Source organism: Phascolarctos cinereus, unplaced genomic scaffold (assembly GCF_003287225.1).
Source record: "Phascolarctos cinereus isolate Bilbo 61053 unplaced genomic scaffold, phaCin_HiC Scaffold_726;HRSCAF=1367, whole genome shotgun sequence".
Taxonomy (NCBI): Eukaryota; Metazoa; Chordata; class Mammalia; order Diprotodontia; family Phascolarctidae; genus Phascolarctos; species Phascolarctos cinereus.
The window spans coordinates 422,828,331-422,844,665 of record NW_027556098.1 but is presented as its reverse complement, the minus strand read 5'-3'; the positions used below and the strand labels follow the sequence as shown (position 1 = coordinate 422,844,665).

Sequence of the window (16,335 nt, the reverse complement as noted above, 5' to 3'; positions counted from 1 at the left end):
TTTGTTGCATTTAGGTCCGTAATAGAAGGTCAGGAGCTACAGAAGTTTCCAGTAGTCATTGCTAATGCATATACTTATATGTGTGTGTATCTTTTGGTGTGTATATTTGATTGTTTGTTTTCTTCAGATGTAGAGACCAGGTTCGAAGTAATTGAAATAACTAGAAAGCTGAGAATTTTTGTGGAAGAACGTGACCTGCAAAGATTCATGAGTGATGGTCCCTGCACCTTCAATTTGAGAGAAATCCATGACTCTGATATCAAATTAGATAAAAATCCAAAGAGTGACTGTAAATTTGATGAAATTGGAAAGAGATTCAGACAGTCTTCTATCCTAAATCAGTGTAAGAAAATGACCTCAGGAAATGACTGTGTTCAGAATAATGAGTATGGCAAATGCTTTACTGGACCAATAGAGCATTTTCAGTCCCTTGAGAAGCCTCCTGAAATGCAAACGTATCTGGGTGAGGAATGGGAAATGGCCTTGAGCTGGAGTTCAGACCTCCTTAGATATCAGAAAAGTGATACTGGAGGAATGCTTTCTGTAAGTAATAAAGGTGGGCAGGCCTTGAGTCAGAACTCTAAGCTCTTTACTCCTCAGCAAATACCCATCACAAAGGAGGCTGATGAATACAATGAATGGGAAGCAACCTCATCCTATCACTCATCCCTCCCTTGCCAGCCTAGATTTTACCCTGGGATGAAAAGATATGCATGTGCTCAGTGTGGGAAGGCCTTTGGTTGGAACTCAGATTTGGATAGACCTCAGAAGATTCTTACTAGGGAAGAGTTTTATGAATGTCATGACTGTGAGAAGGCTGTCTGCTACAGATCTCTCCTTATTGGCCATCAGAGAATCCACAGTGGAGAGAAACTTTTCGAATGTAATCAATGTGGAAAGGCTTTCACACAGAGCTCCAGTCTTAATGCACATCAGAGAATCCACACTGGAGAGAAACCTTATGAATGTAATCAGTGTGGAAAAACTTTCACACAGAGCTCCAGTCTTTCTGCACATCAGAGAATCCACACTGGAGAGAAACCTTATGAATGTAATCAGTGTGGAAAGACTTTCACAAAGAGCTCCAATCTTGATGCGCATCAGAGAATCCACACTGGAGAGAAACCTTATGAATGTAATCAATGTGGAAAAACTTTCACACAGTGGGGCCATCTTGCTACACATCAGAAAATCCACAGGAGAAAGAAACCTTTTGAATGTAATCAGTGTGGGAAGGCTTTCACAGAGACCTTCAGTCTCCCTGCATATCAGAGAATCCACACTGGAGAGAAACCTTTTAAATGCAATCAGTGTGGGAAAACTTTTAGAAAGAAATATGCTCTTGCTTTACATCAGAGAATGCACACTGGAGAGAGACCTTTCGAATGTAATGAGTGTGGAAAGGCTTTCACACAGAAGGGCCATCTTGTTGCACATCAGAAAATCCACACTGGAGAGAGACCTTTTGAATGTAACCAGTGTGGAAAGGCTTTCACACATAGGGGCAATCTTGCTGCACATCAGAAAATCCACAGTGGAGAGAAGCTTTTTGGATGTAATCAATGTGGAAAGGCTTTCACAGAGAGCTCCCATCTTGCTGCACATCAGAGAATCCACACTGGAGAGAAACCTTATGTATGTAACCAATGTGGAACAGCTTACACACAGAGGGGCCATCTTGCTGCACATCAGAAAATCCACAGTGGAGAGAAACCTTATGCATGTAATCAATGTGGAAAGGCTTTCACACAGAGCTCCAGTCTTGCTAAACACCAGAGAATCCACACTGGAGAGAAACCTTTTGAATGTAACCAATGTGGAAAGGCTTTCACACAGAGGGGCCACCTTGCTACACATCAGAAAATCCATAGTGGAGAGAAGCCTTACGGATGTAATCAGTGTGGAAAAGCTTTCACACAGAGCTCCCATCTTACTACACATCAGAAAATCCATAATCGAGACAAGCCTTATGGATATAATCAATGTGGAAAGGCTTTCCGATTCACCTCTAGTCTTGCTTTACATCAGAGAATTCACACTGGCGAGAAACCCTAGGGACTTCATTCATCATGTGAGGGTAGGATATAATTATTATGTTCATGTGAGAATAATCCTTAACAGTACTGGTTCAAATTCATGCAGTATTCATTTAACTTTTTCACATATTTCATACATTCATATATTCAGAGATAAAATTCTCCATGTGCAAGTATGTTCTTAATTATGATGAATGTGGGAAGACCTTCTGCTACCGATCACTCATTTTTAGCCATCAGAGAATCCACACTGGAGAGAAACTTTATGAATGCAATCAGTGTGGAAAGAGTTTCACGCAGAGTTCCAATATTGATGTACATAAGAGAATTCACACTGGAGAGAAACCTTACAGATGTCATCAATGTGGAAAAACTTTCACATAGAGCTCCAGTCTTGCTGCACACCAGAGAATCCACATGGAGAGAGGCCTTTTGAATGTAATCAGTGTGGGAAAACTTTCACACACTGCTCCCGTCTTGCTAAGCATCAGAGAATCCACAGTAGAGAGAAACCTTTTGAATGTAATCAGTGTAAAAAGGCTTTCACACAAAGTTCCCATTTTGCTAAGCATCAGAAGATCCACAGTGGAGCGAAGCATTATGAATGTAATCAATGTGGAAGGGCTTTCTGATTCTGCTCCAGTCTTCCTTTACATCAGATAATTCACATGGAGGAGAAACCCTAGGGACTTCATTCATCATGTGAGGCCAGAATATAATGTGTTCATGTGACAATAATCTTTAACAGTCTTGGTTCAAATTTATGCAGGAGTCATTAATCTTTTCGTGCATTCAGTATAATTGTTGGAGGCAACATCTGCTGAAACACATCTGTTCTAAATTAAATCTAAATAAAGTATTTGATAGGTTTTCAAGCTCCCCACTTGGTCTGGTCTGTGGGTAGGATAGAGGAAGGGGGAGTACATCCGACCACTAAGGGTGGGCTTTAGAGTACAGCTTGCCAATAGGAGTTAAAAAAGCTTTAATCCGCTAAGTAAGTAGAAGGGAGCAACTACCCCAGGAAATGTTTTCAAGGCAAGCTGGTGGAATATTGGTTAAGGAGAACAATCAGCACAGATAGTACATTCTGGAGTCTTACAGAATACACCGAGCACTAGTTTACACCCAGTGAATAGCGGGTTCACAAATGTAACTTTACTATATGCCAATTATTAACAGATATGATTTCATGATTTCCTAAATGATGGCAGATGAAACTCACTTCTTATTTAAAGTTTAACCCCTAAGTTTCCTTCCTTTGGCTAGGAGAGGTCCTTAAATTGCCGCATTACATTGTCTCTGAACATTCAGCAGGGCTGGTGAGATCTTTCACAGGTTAAGTAAGAAGTCCAAAGGAACCTTACAGACAAAGATCTCTTAAGAGGATTTTGCTCTGCTTTTCTTCCAGAGTTAGTTATTTATCATTATAATTAGTTTCTTAATTGAAACAAAACACTCCTCATTAACTTTTCAAACATTTTGTCACATTCTCTTATTGATACATTTATGACCTAACAGCATCCAGATCAAAAGTAACCTTGCCTTACCAGCTTTTTTTTTAAAGTTATAAGACAAAAGAAAAACAGTTCAATAGAATTCATCTTCAAAAGATGGTATAGGCAAAAATCGGTCATCCCATCTCCCTTGACATTTTAGTCATCACATCTGATGATATCAAAAACACAGTATTTAGCATGGAGTAAGTGCAGTCAATTCAAGAGGTAGCAGCAGTTCATTTCTACACAGTATTTTAGCACATGCCGGGCTGTCCTCTGTACTGCTTAAAGATTAAAGAGTTTCTGAGAGCTGTGAGGTCTTCCAGCCAGCTTGCACTTCCCTCCCCCCTGCTTCTAGGTGCCATGCCACCTCCTCTCTCTTAAGGGTTTAAACTTGCTACTTCAGAGCTCACGCTGGAAGATGATATTGCTGCCTTCGTTGTTGGCAGTTGTTCCAGAATGTGTAAAGCTGACTTTGCAGCAGGCAGTGCCCCTAGGGTTGTCTTCCCTTCCGTCGTTGGGCACCCCGGATATCAGGGTGTGATGGGTACGTATGGGCCAGAAATACAGCTCCGTGGTGGATGTAGCTCAGAGCGAGCGAGGTACTCTGACCTGAAGTACCCCATAGAACATGGAATTGTCACCAGCTGGGGTGACATGGAGCAGATCTGGTGTCATACTTTATACAGTGACCTCCTTGAGGCCCTTGAAGTTCACGCTGTGCTGCTCACAGAAGGTCGTGCCCTTCCACATGCCATACTTTGTGCCTAGATCTGGTTGGCTGTGACCTGACAGACTGCCTCATAAAGATCCTGACAGAGAGTGTACAGATTCGCTATCAGAGCTGAGAAAGAAATCCTGGGTGACATCAAGAAGCTGTGTTACATAGCGCTAGACTTTGAGCAGGAGATGGCCACTGCTGCATCTTGCTTTTCTCTAGAAAAGAGTTTTGAGCTCCCTGATGGTCAGGTCATCACCATTGGCAATGAAATTTCTCTTGCCCAGAAGCTCTCTTCCAGCATCCTTAGGTTTGGAATCCTGTGGAATCCACAAAGCTACCTTCAACTCAGTCATGAAGTGTGATGCTGACATCTGTAAGGATTTGTATGGCAATACCGTATTGTCTGGTGGTACCGCCATAGACCTGGGCATTGCTGACAGGATGCCGAAAGGGGTCATAGGCCTAGCCCCAGCAGAGTGAAGATCAAGACCATTGCCCCACCTGAGCACCAACACCGAGTCTGCTTTGGAGGCTCCATGCCGGTCTCTCATATCTTCCAGCAGATGCGGAGCAGCAAGCAGAGGTATGATCAATCTGGGCCTTCCATTGTCCACCACAAATGCTTCTGAATGGACTGTTTGTGGTTTTTTTGTGGCTGTTGTTTGGGTTTTATTTTTTGGTCAGAGACTGTGACGTGATAAATGGGCCCCCAATAAAAAATGAGATTGCTATGCTTTTTTTTTTTTTGGCTACTTGACTCAAGATTTAAAACAACTGGAAAGGTGAAGGTGATGAGTAATCTTAAGTATACTGGAGATAAACATCCTCAAAGTTCTGCAGTGGGTCTTAAGGACTGTGTACATTTTTAAAATGATCATTCCAAATATTGTATAATGCATTGTTACACTCTCCCTCTCTCTCTCTCTCACTTGCGTCTAGGAAGGCTGTCCTGCTCTACAAAAAGCTATTTAAGATAAATCCAGACAAGGGAGAGGAGTATGGGTAATGGTAGGAGCTAGTGTTGCTTTACATGTAACCCTTGAAAAAAAAGCTGTGTATCTTCTGTCTTTGTATTTGTTCTTTCTTTATTTTTTAATCGTCTGAGCCTAAATGAATGGTCCCCTGAATTCTCTCCCTGCCCCCATCCAAGTTGTAAAGGAAAATGTAACAGCCTCCCCAAGAATGTTATGAGATTGGTGACAGTACATGGGGTGTAGCAGATTGACCTCTTTGCTAATTTAAGACCAGGTCCAATAGAGGGGGGGCACATTAAAGAAACTTAAAGAAAAAGAATTTCACAGACCTGCTTTCTGTATCGTACTTTAGAATGTTTAGGTAGTCATAAATAGGATGTCAGAAGTCCTTTCCTTTAAGAGGATCGTTTAGAGACAGTTGGGTATTTAATTGGGTATTTAATAACATTTTTAAAACAATCTTGCTATCTTTAGCAGTCCATTTCATAAGATATTAAACTTACTTTTGCCGAATGACAACAATTTAGTCCATTTCAAAGTAACTTTACCCAAGTACAGTTACAAAATTTAGATCTCAACTGTGATTGGAGTGGTCCTTAAATCTTTTATTAAATCATAACAATTCAAGGCAAAAGGCACTTTATTATTACTATTTTTAAAGACTTATCACATTCATTTAAATAACTCAATAGGGAATTGGATTTTCTAACAACGCTTTGCAATATTTTACAAAAATTTCACATAACAGTATGTTTTTAAAAGCATCTTCTTCCAATGAAAAGACTTTACACTTCTAGGCTCATGTCTAATATTTCCAAATTTCACAAGAAAATGATCAGTTTAAAGAATATCATTTTTGTTTGTTTTTAACTATAATGCCAGATTTACCAAGTTTTCAAGTCAGATTTCATCTATAGAATTAGATAAAATCTTATCCTTAGAAAATCATTTACATTATTATCTCAGATGTTATTTATTCCAAAATCCAATAACAGTAGTCAGTATGTGTATTGTGCTCACTGTTTTAAGTGCTTTAGAATTATGTAATTCCTTCAACAATCCTGGGATGTAGGTACTATTCTTATTGTTATTATTATTATCCCTCTTGTACATTCGAAGATTGCTCAAATTACCTAATATTTTATAATTACAATGCAGCTTCTAAACAAAAATTTCCCCAGAATCAATGTTAGCTTTACAATTACAAGTGTCAGTAACTAAACTTCATTTTTCACAAGCGTCCATTGTTTTTAGATGGCTAATTAAAAAAAAAACCTTGGGGATGCACCTAGCACCCATAATTATGTCTTTATTTCTTTTAATCTCCCAAACAGCACAATCAGATCCTTTTATTTTTCAGACTTAACTTTACCAATTTACCTTCAGGCATTTCTCAAAAAATTCTCCAAATCTCTCTCTCTCTTTTTTTTTCAGCAGGATCAAAATTGATCTTTAAAATTCCTTTTCCAAATTAAAACCCTTGTCTTTAAAACTCTGCATTCACAGTGTCAGTGGAGATTCTGGCTTTCCATAAATACTCTCACCATTCTTCTCTCATCTCTACATTCTTACACTCTCTTCATTCCTTTTTTTAAATATTGCTCCAGTGGACCTTGATTAAGGGCCTCCCAAATTGGACTTTTCTTATTTCCTTCTCCAGTACTTCTCTTACTTTGTCCTACTTGTTTAAAACCTCTTGTCTTCTCAATTATCCAGACTTAATCTTTACTCCACTGAATTTCACTTTACACTTCAGCACCAGGTTTTATTACACAAAACCACTTTTTTTGCAATATTGGCCCCCTGCCTCCCTTTTTTCTTGCTTCCTTAGGATTTACCATTGCATAGCTATTTATTTTTTTTAAGAATTAGAATTAGACTGGTCAAAATTCATAGTTATCTTCTAGTTACTCTTATTTTTCCCTACATCCCTCTAAAAGCAGTCAATTCAGATTACAATACAATTTATCATATGCCAATTTACTCTGGCTTAACCATAGCCAAATTATATAGGACATCCTTTCAGAGGAGACCTTCTAGAGGTCTCTGCCCCCAGAGCTACTTGGAGAGAGAAGCAGACTGCAACTGGGAATACAGGGAGTCCAAGAGACAGAAGCAGCGATTTTGGGGATAAAACTCACCCATCTTTCAGGGCTGAGAGTCCTGTGGGGCCCAGTCGTAGTGCTGTCCAGAAGAGTCCCGTCTCCAAGACCCAGTCTCATATCCAAGTCAGGGCACCAATTGTCAACCTAGCAGAGTTTAATCTAAGAAAGACAAAAGAAATTATGTTGTCCAAGTCTATGTTTTCATTTCTGAAGCTGATGGCATGCATGAGAAGCTACAGTCAAAGACCGAGCCCCTCTGAGGGAGCCAGTCTAGAACTGGGCTCCATTTGGGGGCTGGGAGAACCTAATTTATACAACTTTTCAACAGGGGCTGATATCATGCCATCTTCATTTTACCTCCAGTCAGAAGAAATACCTCTTCTATCAGCTCCCTTACCATACCAGACCTAGCCTTGGGCTATCTACCTAGAAGACTGTCTCCCCACCAGCTGGAGCAGAAAACAATGGAGCTTCCATATCTTTGATTAAATCAATTCAGGCTTGGTTTGGAGTTTAACCAAGATAAGGAGACTCCATGCAATCTCATCAGTAATGTCCTTCTGGTTTTTTTGTTTTGTTTTGTTTTTTTAATTTTACTAATTTATTTTGATTTATCAACAATCACTTCCATATGCTTTTGAGTTAAAATTTTCTCCCCACTCCCCACCCCTCCCCAAGACGGCTCACAATCTGATATAGGCTATACATCTCATTCCTATTAAACATATTTTCACATTAGTGAAGTTGTAAGTAAAAATTCAATAGGAGGAACCATCAGAAAGAGGAAACAAAACTCAACAGAAGAGGGAAAAAAAAGCTATTCAGTTTTCACAGTTATGATTACTATCTGTATCTTTTTCTCCATCCTTTCCCCCCGTTTATGCTTTTCTTTCTCCTTTCTTCTTTCCCCCCTCACTAGTGTTTTGCTTTTGACCACTGCCTCTTTCAGTCTCTCCTCCCTTCTATTATCCCTTTCCCTTTTCTTCCCTTTGCCCTTACTGCTTCTTCCCTCCCTTCTTCCCCTCCCTTTTCTTTCCCCTTTTCCCTCTACTGCCTATAGGGCAAGTTAGATTTCTTACCTAACTGATTATGTTATTCCCTTCTTGAGCCAAATCTGATGAGAGTAAGGTTCAAACAATGCTCACCCCCTCTTCTTTCCCTCTGCTGTAATAGGATTTTCTGTCTTTTCCTGTAATATAATTTACCCTTGTCTGCCTCCTCCTTTCTCAGTACATTTTCTAAGATCAGACTAATCCACTTACTTGGATCCATTTAACCCACTTGATTAGATTTTTTTTTATCATTACATCAAAGTCACCTAATATCCACCCCTTTGATGTATACTCCTTTAACATGGTGTAATAACAATACAGTTCTCAAGAGTTGCAAGTGTCATCTTCCCTTGTAGGGATGTAAACAGTCCACCCTTATTAACAACATTTTTATCTTTCTGTCCCATTTACCTTTTTATGTCTTTCTTGAATCTTGTACTTGAAGATCAAATTTTTTTTGAGCTCTGGTCTTTTTATGAGGAAGGTTTGGAAGTCCCCTATTTTGTTGAATATCCATCTCCTCCCTTGAAAAATCATGCTCATTTTTGCAGGGTAGTTGATCCTTGGCTGCAATCCAAGCTCCTTTGCCTTATGGAATATCATGTTCCATGCCCTGCGGTCTTTTAATGTAGAAGCTGCAAGGTCCTGTGTAATCCTGACTGTGGTTCCATGATATTTAAATTGTTTCTTTCTGGCTGCTTGCAGCACCTTCTCTTTCATCTGGTAATTTTGGAATTTTGCTATTATATTCCTTGGTTGTCAATTTGGGATCTCTTTCAGGTGGTGAACGGTTTATTCTTTCTATGGTTATTTTACCTTCTGGTTCTAGGACTTCCGGGCAGTTTTCCTTTATGATTTCCTGAAAGATACTGTCCAGGCTCTTTTTTTCATCATGATTTTCAGGTAGTCCAGTGATTTTTAAATTGTCTCTACTGGATTGATTTTCCAGGTTGGTTGTTTTACCGACGAGGTATTTTATGTTTTAATCTATTTTTTCATTTTTTTGTTTCTGTTTGACTGATTCTTGCTCTCTCATAGAGTCATTAGTTTCCATTTGTCCAATTCTAGTTTTTAACAGATTGTTTTCTTCTGTTAGTTTTTGTACTTCCTTCTTCAGTTGGCCAATTGTATTTTTAAGGGATTTGTTTTCTTCAGTGTACTTTTTTTCCACTTTGCCAATTTTGTTTTTTAGGGACTTGTTTACTTCAGTGTACTTTTTTTTCCAATTGGCCAATTGTATTTTTGAAGGACTCTTCTGTCTCTCTCATTAAACATTTTTTTTATTAGGTAATGGGGTTAAGTGACTTGCCCAGGGTCACACAGCCATTAAGTGTTATATGTCTGAGACGGGATTTGAACTCAGGTCCTCCTGAATCCAGGGCTGGTGCTCTCTGCACTGGGTCACCTAGCTGCCTCTCTCATTAGACTTTTAAAATCCTTCTTGAGCTCTTCTAAGAAGGCTTTTTGGGCTTCAGACCAGTTCATATTCCCTTTTGATGTTGCAGATGTGGGTTTGTTGACTATGTTGTCCTCTTCAGAATTTCTGTCTTGATCTTCACTCTTCTCATAATGTGAATCTACGGTATGTTTCTTTTTACTCATGGTTTCTTTATTCCCTGGCCTTTGAAGAGATTGAGCTCTCCTGCTGGGGAACAGAGGGCACTGACCCAAGCTTCTTGTGTTGGGAGCCTAGGTCTTGGTCACTGGCTTTGTGTGCTGGGGCCTCTTATGTTGGCAGTTGGGGGCTGTAGGGTTTTGGCAGCTTACCTTGTGTTAAGCTGGAATCAGCAAGGCTGGAACTTCCAGGCAATTCTAGGTTGCCTGCTTTTCCTTTCCTTTCGCTTTCTTCAGCTCCTTTTAGATGGGTGCTGCTGGGTGTTTATTTGCCTGGGTCGCCTTGTAATGCTGCCTCCCTCTTTCTGCTAATGCACTAGGAGATTCCTTTGTGGTGGCATGCCAAGGCTTTCTGAGCTGGTTTCCACAAGTTCCCCCACCCTCATTGAGGCACTCGGAGGTCCAGGTGTTCGTGTTTGTCTGCTCTACCACCTGGGCTTCAGGATCTCTTCCTGGTTGATAGTTGGAGGCTGCAGGGGTCTGACAGCTTACCTGGTGTTGGGTTGGAATCAGCAAGGCTGGCACTTTAGGAAGCTCCTTTCAGATGAATGCTGAGGGGTGCATATCTACCTGGGGCCCTTTGTAGTGTTGCTTCTCTTATTTTTTGCTGAGGTGCTAGGAGACACGTTTGCTGGGGTGCTGCACTGCTGTTCCCCATCTTTCTTCTAGTTCAGCTGTTCCAGGGTTTTTTTTTTTCTGGGGTGATATTTTCTGGGTTTTCATAGGTTGATAGGGGAGGGTGAGAGCGACTGCCTTTTTACTCTGCCATCTTGGTTCCCTGAAGCAGAAGTCAGTAATATCCTTCTGAAGAAGAAACTGACCTTAAAGTCAAGACTTTGAAAGAAGGGGGTTCAGGTGGGGGAGAGCTCTGGTCTTCAAGATAATGATTACTAAGAAAAATCAATTTTCACAAAACCAATAGAGAAGGGAGGAGAGATTTGTGACAGTGCAAACCAATTAGAAACTCAATTTGACTGAAGTGCAGGTTGTTAGAACTGTACCTGAGTGTTTCTAAGTACATTCAAGCATAGTGTCAAGGCTTTGCCTCCCATGATGCCATGGGTAAAGTTTTGAAGCCCTACCTGCCTTTGAGAACTAACTGCCTGGTGTACCTCTCTACACATTCCTTTGAGCTTGGAAAGAAAAAAAGCCAAAAGTTTGGAAATCAGAACACCGTCATTTCATAAAAGTAATTGACATGATCACTGCGGCAAACCACTCTATTGTCTTTGCCAGGAAAATCCCAAATTAGGTCATGGAAAGTCAGATTCAAGTGAAAGGATGCAACAAACAGGAAATAAGCTGATTGGGATACTCCTTTCCATTCCAGTTCAGTAATTAACAGCTCTCTTAGTGCTGATGTTTCTCAAATTATTTGTATGTCCTTAAACTTATTTCTTGTTTATCCTTTTAATTTGTCTAAGTCTGAAAGTGCTATATTGTTCTCTGTAAGTATCATGTATTCCTCCCCTCCACTCTTTTCCTGAGCCACATTGGAATTTTGGCTGCAGAAAGAATTTTCTTTTATGGAGCCAAGTAAAGAAAATTACCCATAGTTGAGGTTTGGGGGTGCTGGGACACCAAAATAGAGATACAGGGTCCTGCCCAAATGAATTTAACCCAAGCCTTCTTTCAGCCAAAGACAAACATTTAATAAAAATACCAATAGAGGGTGGGCATGATTCTGAAAATCCAACATATTGGCCAGAATCTTAAGGAATCTAATTTAATGAGGGAGGGTCAAGATATAAACAAAAAGGCTGTGAGAAGGATTTAGGAGTGGCCAGTAGGCTGGGGTGACTGGGAGGTAACCTAGAACACCAGGGACCTGAACCATGTGGCCAAGGGAGAATGAGGTTTAGGTAGGATGAATGGTGGGAAGTGGCCAGGGGTCATACATACATACATATATACTTCAATGATCAGAAGCTAGGAGGTACAGTGGATAGAGTTCTGGGCCTGGATTCAGGGAAAGCTAAGTTCCCATCTCACCTTTGACACTTCCCAGAGAGTTGGTCTCAGTTTTCTTTAGCATAAAATGGTGGCAGTAGGACCTACATAACAGAGGTAGTGTGAGGATCAAATGAGATAATGTTTGTAAAGTGCTTGTGCTTGGCACATAGGAGGCACATTGTGAAAGGTAAATTTCAGGAAATCAAAGAGAAAGTGGACCAAGAAGGGCTTCTTGTAGAAGATGGGTGATCAAGACTGTTGAAGGAATCAGAGAGGTCAGTTAGGATGAGGACTGAAAACAGATTATTAGATTTGGTGATTAAAGCATTAATGCTAACTTTGTAGAATACACTTTCAGGAAAGGCAAGATGAAAGCCAGTTTGTAAAGGGTTAAGGAGTGAGGGGGAGGTGGTCACCAAGGTGGCCCAAGGTAGGCTTGGAATGAGGAAGACTTATCTCCATGAGGCCAAAGCTGGCCTCAGACACTGACTAGCTGTGTGATCCTGAGTCATGTAAGTCATATAACTCTGCTTGCCTCAGTTATCCTCTCTAAAATGAGTGTGAGCAGGAAATGGCCAACTACTCTTGTATCTTTGCCTAGAAAATCTCAAATGAGATGTAGAAGAGTCAGACATATCTGAAACAGGTGAATAGCAACCAAAAAGTGTGTGAGAAAGGAAAGTAGAAAGTTCAGCCAGATGTTTCAAGGAGTTTGACTGGGAAAAGGAGGTGACATAGAATGATTGCTCAAGGGTGGTGAGGGTTTAGGGAAGCTTTGCTTAAAGATGGGGGAGATTGGTATGTTTGAAGTCAGTAGGAAAGAGACTGGCTGAGAGAGAAAGGTTACACATGTGAGGGATCTGCCTGTGGGCAATGACTGAGTGTGCTGACTGTTGGGGAGGACAGCATGGGGTAGGATCAAATGGTCAGGTACCTGGTCGGCCTTTGCAGAGACAAGGCTCCTACTTTCTTGGACAGTGGAGGAAGGAAGGCACTGTAAGATCCCATGAAGAGATTCTGAGAAGGAGAGAATGCAGGCAGTTATTCACTCTACACTTGTTAATTGCCTCCTATGTGCCAGGCACCATGCTTAGTAGGGCTCACGCAAAAAGAGGCCAACAGCAGTGTCTGCCCTCAGGGAGCTCACAGACTAATGGGGGAGACAGCAAGCACACACATAGGTACACAAAAGGTATAGACTAGTCAGTTGGCTATAGTTAATGCAATGAAGGCACTAGATTGCGAGGGAGAGTGCAAAAACAGAAGGTAGGATTTTGCTTAAGACTTGAAGGACCCAGAAGGCCTACATGAGGAGGCAGAGAATTCCAGCCATTCTGGAGAGCCAGAAAAAATGTCCAGAGCCTAGAGATGGAGTGTCTTCTTCCTGGCATAAGAAGGAGGGCAGATGTGAATTCAGCTTTTCCTGAATCCCTAATTCTCCCTAACATAGTCTTTTAGGCAAGCATACATTTTGCATTCAAACAATGTGGCCAGCCCATCAGAGTTGCAGTCTCTAAAGCAGAGATTGAATGCTTGGCAGTTTAGTTGGAGAAAGGACCTCAGTGTCTGGTACCTTATCTTGCCAGGTGATCTTCAGAATCTTCCTAGGACAATTCAAATGGAAGTGATTCAGTTTCCTGGCATGGAGCTTTGTATACTGTCTAGGTTTCACAGGCATACAAATAAGGAAGTCAGCACAATGGCTCTGTAGACCTTCATTTTGGTAGTCAGTCTAATACGTCTTCTCTCCCATGCTTTTCTTCAGAGCTTCCCAAACACAAAGCTAGTTCTGGCAGTGTGTGCAACAACCTCATTATCAATGTGTACATCTCTGGAAAGTACACCACCAAGAAAAGTGAACTTATCCACAAGCACTCAAAACTTCTCCATCTGTTGTAACTGATGGTTCCACATATGGATGGTGCTGCCTGGTGGAGAACCTGTGTTTTCTTGTTAGTTATTAGGCCAAAATTAGCACAAGCAGCAGAGAATCCATCCATACATTGTTACGTCTCAGCTTCAGAGGCTGCATGGAGTGCACAATCATCTGCAAACAGAAAATCATGCCCCAACACTCCCTCTACTTTGGTCTTGGCTTGTAGTTTTTTCAAGTTGATTTACCATCAGTGAGGTAGCTGACTTTGATGTCATGTTCATCCTCATTGAAAGCATTTGACAACATGGTTGAAAATATCATGCTAAAAAGAATGGGAGCAGGGGCAGCTAGGTGGCACAGTAGATAGAGCTCTGGCCTTAGAGTCAGGAAGACTTGAATTCACATGCAGACTCAGACACTTGGCATTTTAGCTGTGTGATCCTGTGCCAGTCACTTAACCCCAATTGCCTCACCAAAAAGCAAAAAAGAACAAAAAAGCGTGGGAGCAAGTACACAGCCTTGTTTCATTCCATTGGTGACTGGGAAAGCAGAAGAGGATTGTCCATTATCCAGAACCTGGGCAAGCATGCCATGGTGAAATTGATGTGCAATGCTGATGAACTTCTTCAGGGAACCAAATTTTGACCTAATTTTCCTTAAGCCCTCACAACTGACAGCATCAAAGGCCTTGGTCAGATCTACAAACATGTATACAGACCTCTGTTCTGCTCCTTACTTTTCTCCTGGAGTTGTCAGGCAGCAAACAGCATATCAACCATTCCTCGGCCCTTTCTGAAGCCATGCTGATCCTCTGACTCAAAGGACCAGTAGTCAATAAGCATTTGTTAAAGACCCTCTATATGCCATGAACCATGTTAAGGCCTGGCAATTAAAATAGAAAAGACTGTCCTGTCCCCAGGGAGTTTACACTTTCAGGGAAAGACAACCATAAAAGAAAGAGATTTGGCACTAAAGACCTCAAATACTGGGACTTGGTGGCAAAGTCAGTGAGAAGTCCCAAAGTAGTGCAGCCAGATGCAAATGTGGAGATGTGTGAGCTCACCCTCTCCTGTGGAGGTTTGGAGTACATGAGCTCACCCCATGGTGGGGAAGAGAGACTGTGGGAGGATGGGGAAGGAAAGAGGTGTGCAAGAGCTTCTGTTAAGAGCAAGTTAGGGATGCAATATATGAATTATCAAAGAATAAAAGCATGGCCTTCCTCTAGTGATTTTTCACATTATGAATGAATACAATGCAAAGAAGAGTCACGACTCAGAACACCAAGTGAAAAGGGAAATTTTGTGAATTCTTGGGAATCTAAAACAAGAAAAGTCTAATAAATTCTTTAATTGCTCAAAAGTTCAAAAATAGAAATAAAGGAAGCTAAAAGTAAAGTATAGATTATAAATAGAAGATAAATAGGATGTTTTCAATAAAATCTAAATGATAAAAAAGTGAAAAGAGATTTTTATTTATGTGAAAGAATTGCTCTAAAATGATACAACTTCTGAAAAAGTAAATCACACCATTCTGCTAGAAATGGAAGAAAATGGAATGGAAGAGCTTGAAATGCCTCATGCATCGGTTAAATATGTGTTCTATGTGTTCTATGTTGGATAAATAGATGAGCCCTCCCAAGTATCAAAGGATTTACAGATGTTGCCATCTCTTGTGTGATATCCATCAGCCTGTCTCTTGACTTCTGATCACCAGTGTTCTCAAGTTCTAGCTGCATGCTGAAATAATTTATTAATAATAATAAATAATTTTAAATATTAATTATTAAATAATCAACCAATTATTAATTATTCTCGGCAGACCTCCTAACTGGCAGCCCTGTTAGATGAGATAATTATGTCATCAAACGTAAAATGCTTTTTGTCAATATTCCACTGGGTTCTTGATGACTGATTTTAAGTGTTGGCTCTGACACTTGTAAAGATTATATGAATTTTAGGAAAATCCCTTCTCTGTGCTTCGGTTTCTTCTAAGTGGATAAGAGTTGGACTAGATGAAGTCTGGAGTCTCTCAGCTCTCAGTGATGTGACTTTTGATAATTTAAGAGTTGGTGACATTCAAAGATGTAGTTTTGGAATTCACTGAGGAGGAGTGGTGAATCCTAGACCATTCTCAGAAAGAGCTGTACGAGGAGGTCATGCTGGAGGATGTCCAGAACCTGCTGTCCCTGGCTAAGGACCATTTCCTCTCTTTTCTTGCTGTTAATTCTCAGGCCAAAATTAGCACAAGCAGCAGAGAATGGATCCATACACTGGTGCATCTCAGCCTCAGAAGCTTCATTCAGTGCACAGTTATCTGTGTACAGCAGTTCTCCATCCACTTTGTTCTTGGCTTTCAGCTTTTCCAAGTTAGGTAATTTAAGATCAGTCAGGTAGCGGATGAAGATCTGAATTCGTTCTCAGAGGATGAAAGTGAAGTTAAAAAAAAAACTCCTTCTTCAAAGAGAAATTTCAAATGGTCAGAAACCCAAAAAGAGTTCTTGGAAGAACT

The 16,335-nt window shown here is 40.6% G+C and overlaps 2 protein-coding genes across 2 annotated transcripts in view; both read left to right on the top strand.

Moving 5' to 3' along the window:
• The window catches only part of LOC110219810 (uncharacterized), a 62,422-nt gene extending 60,365 nt beyond the window's left edge, over positions 1-2,057 (top strand). The window contains 1 exon segment of the mRNA XM_078146278.1: positions 128-2,057. Within this exon segment, the coding sequence (XP_078002404.1) occupies positions 128-2,055 (1,928 nt within the window). The 3' untranslated portion in view covers positions 2,056-2,057.
• A 2,028-nt stretch (positions 2,058-4,085) lies between these two features.
• LOC110220099 (ADP/ATP translocase 3-like) overlaps positions 4,086-16,335 on the top strand; it is a 50,943-nt gene continuing 38,693 nt past the window's right edge. Inside the window, 3 exon segments of the mRNA XM_078146277.1 lie at positions 4,086-4,134; positions 4,304-4,356; positions 4,694-4,836. Coding sequence (XP_078002403.1) covers positions 4,086-4,134; positions 4,304-4,356; positions 4,694-4,836 — 245 coding nt within the window.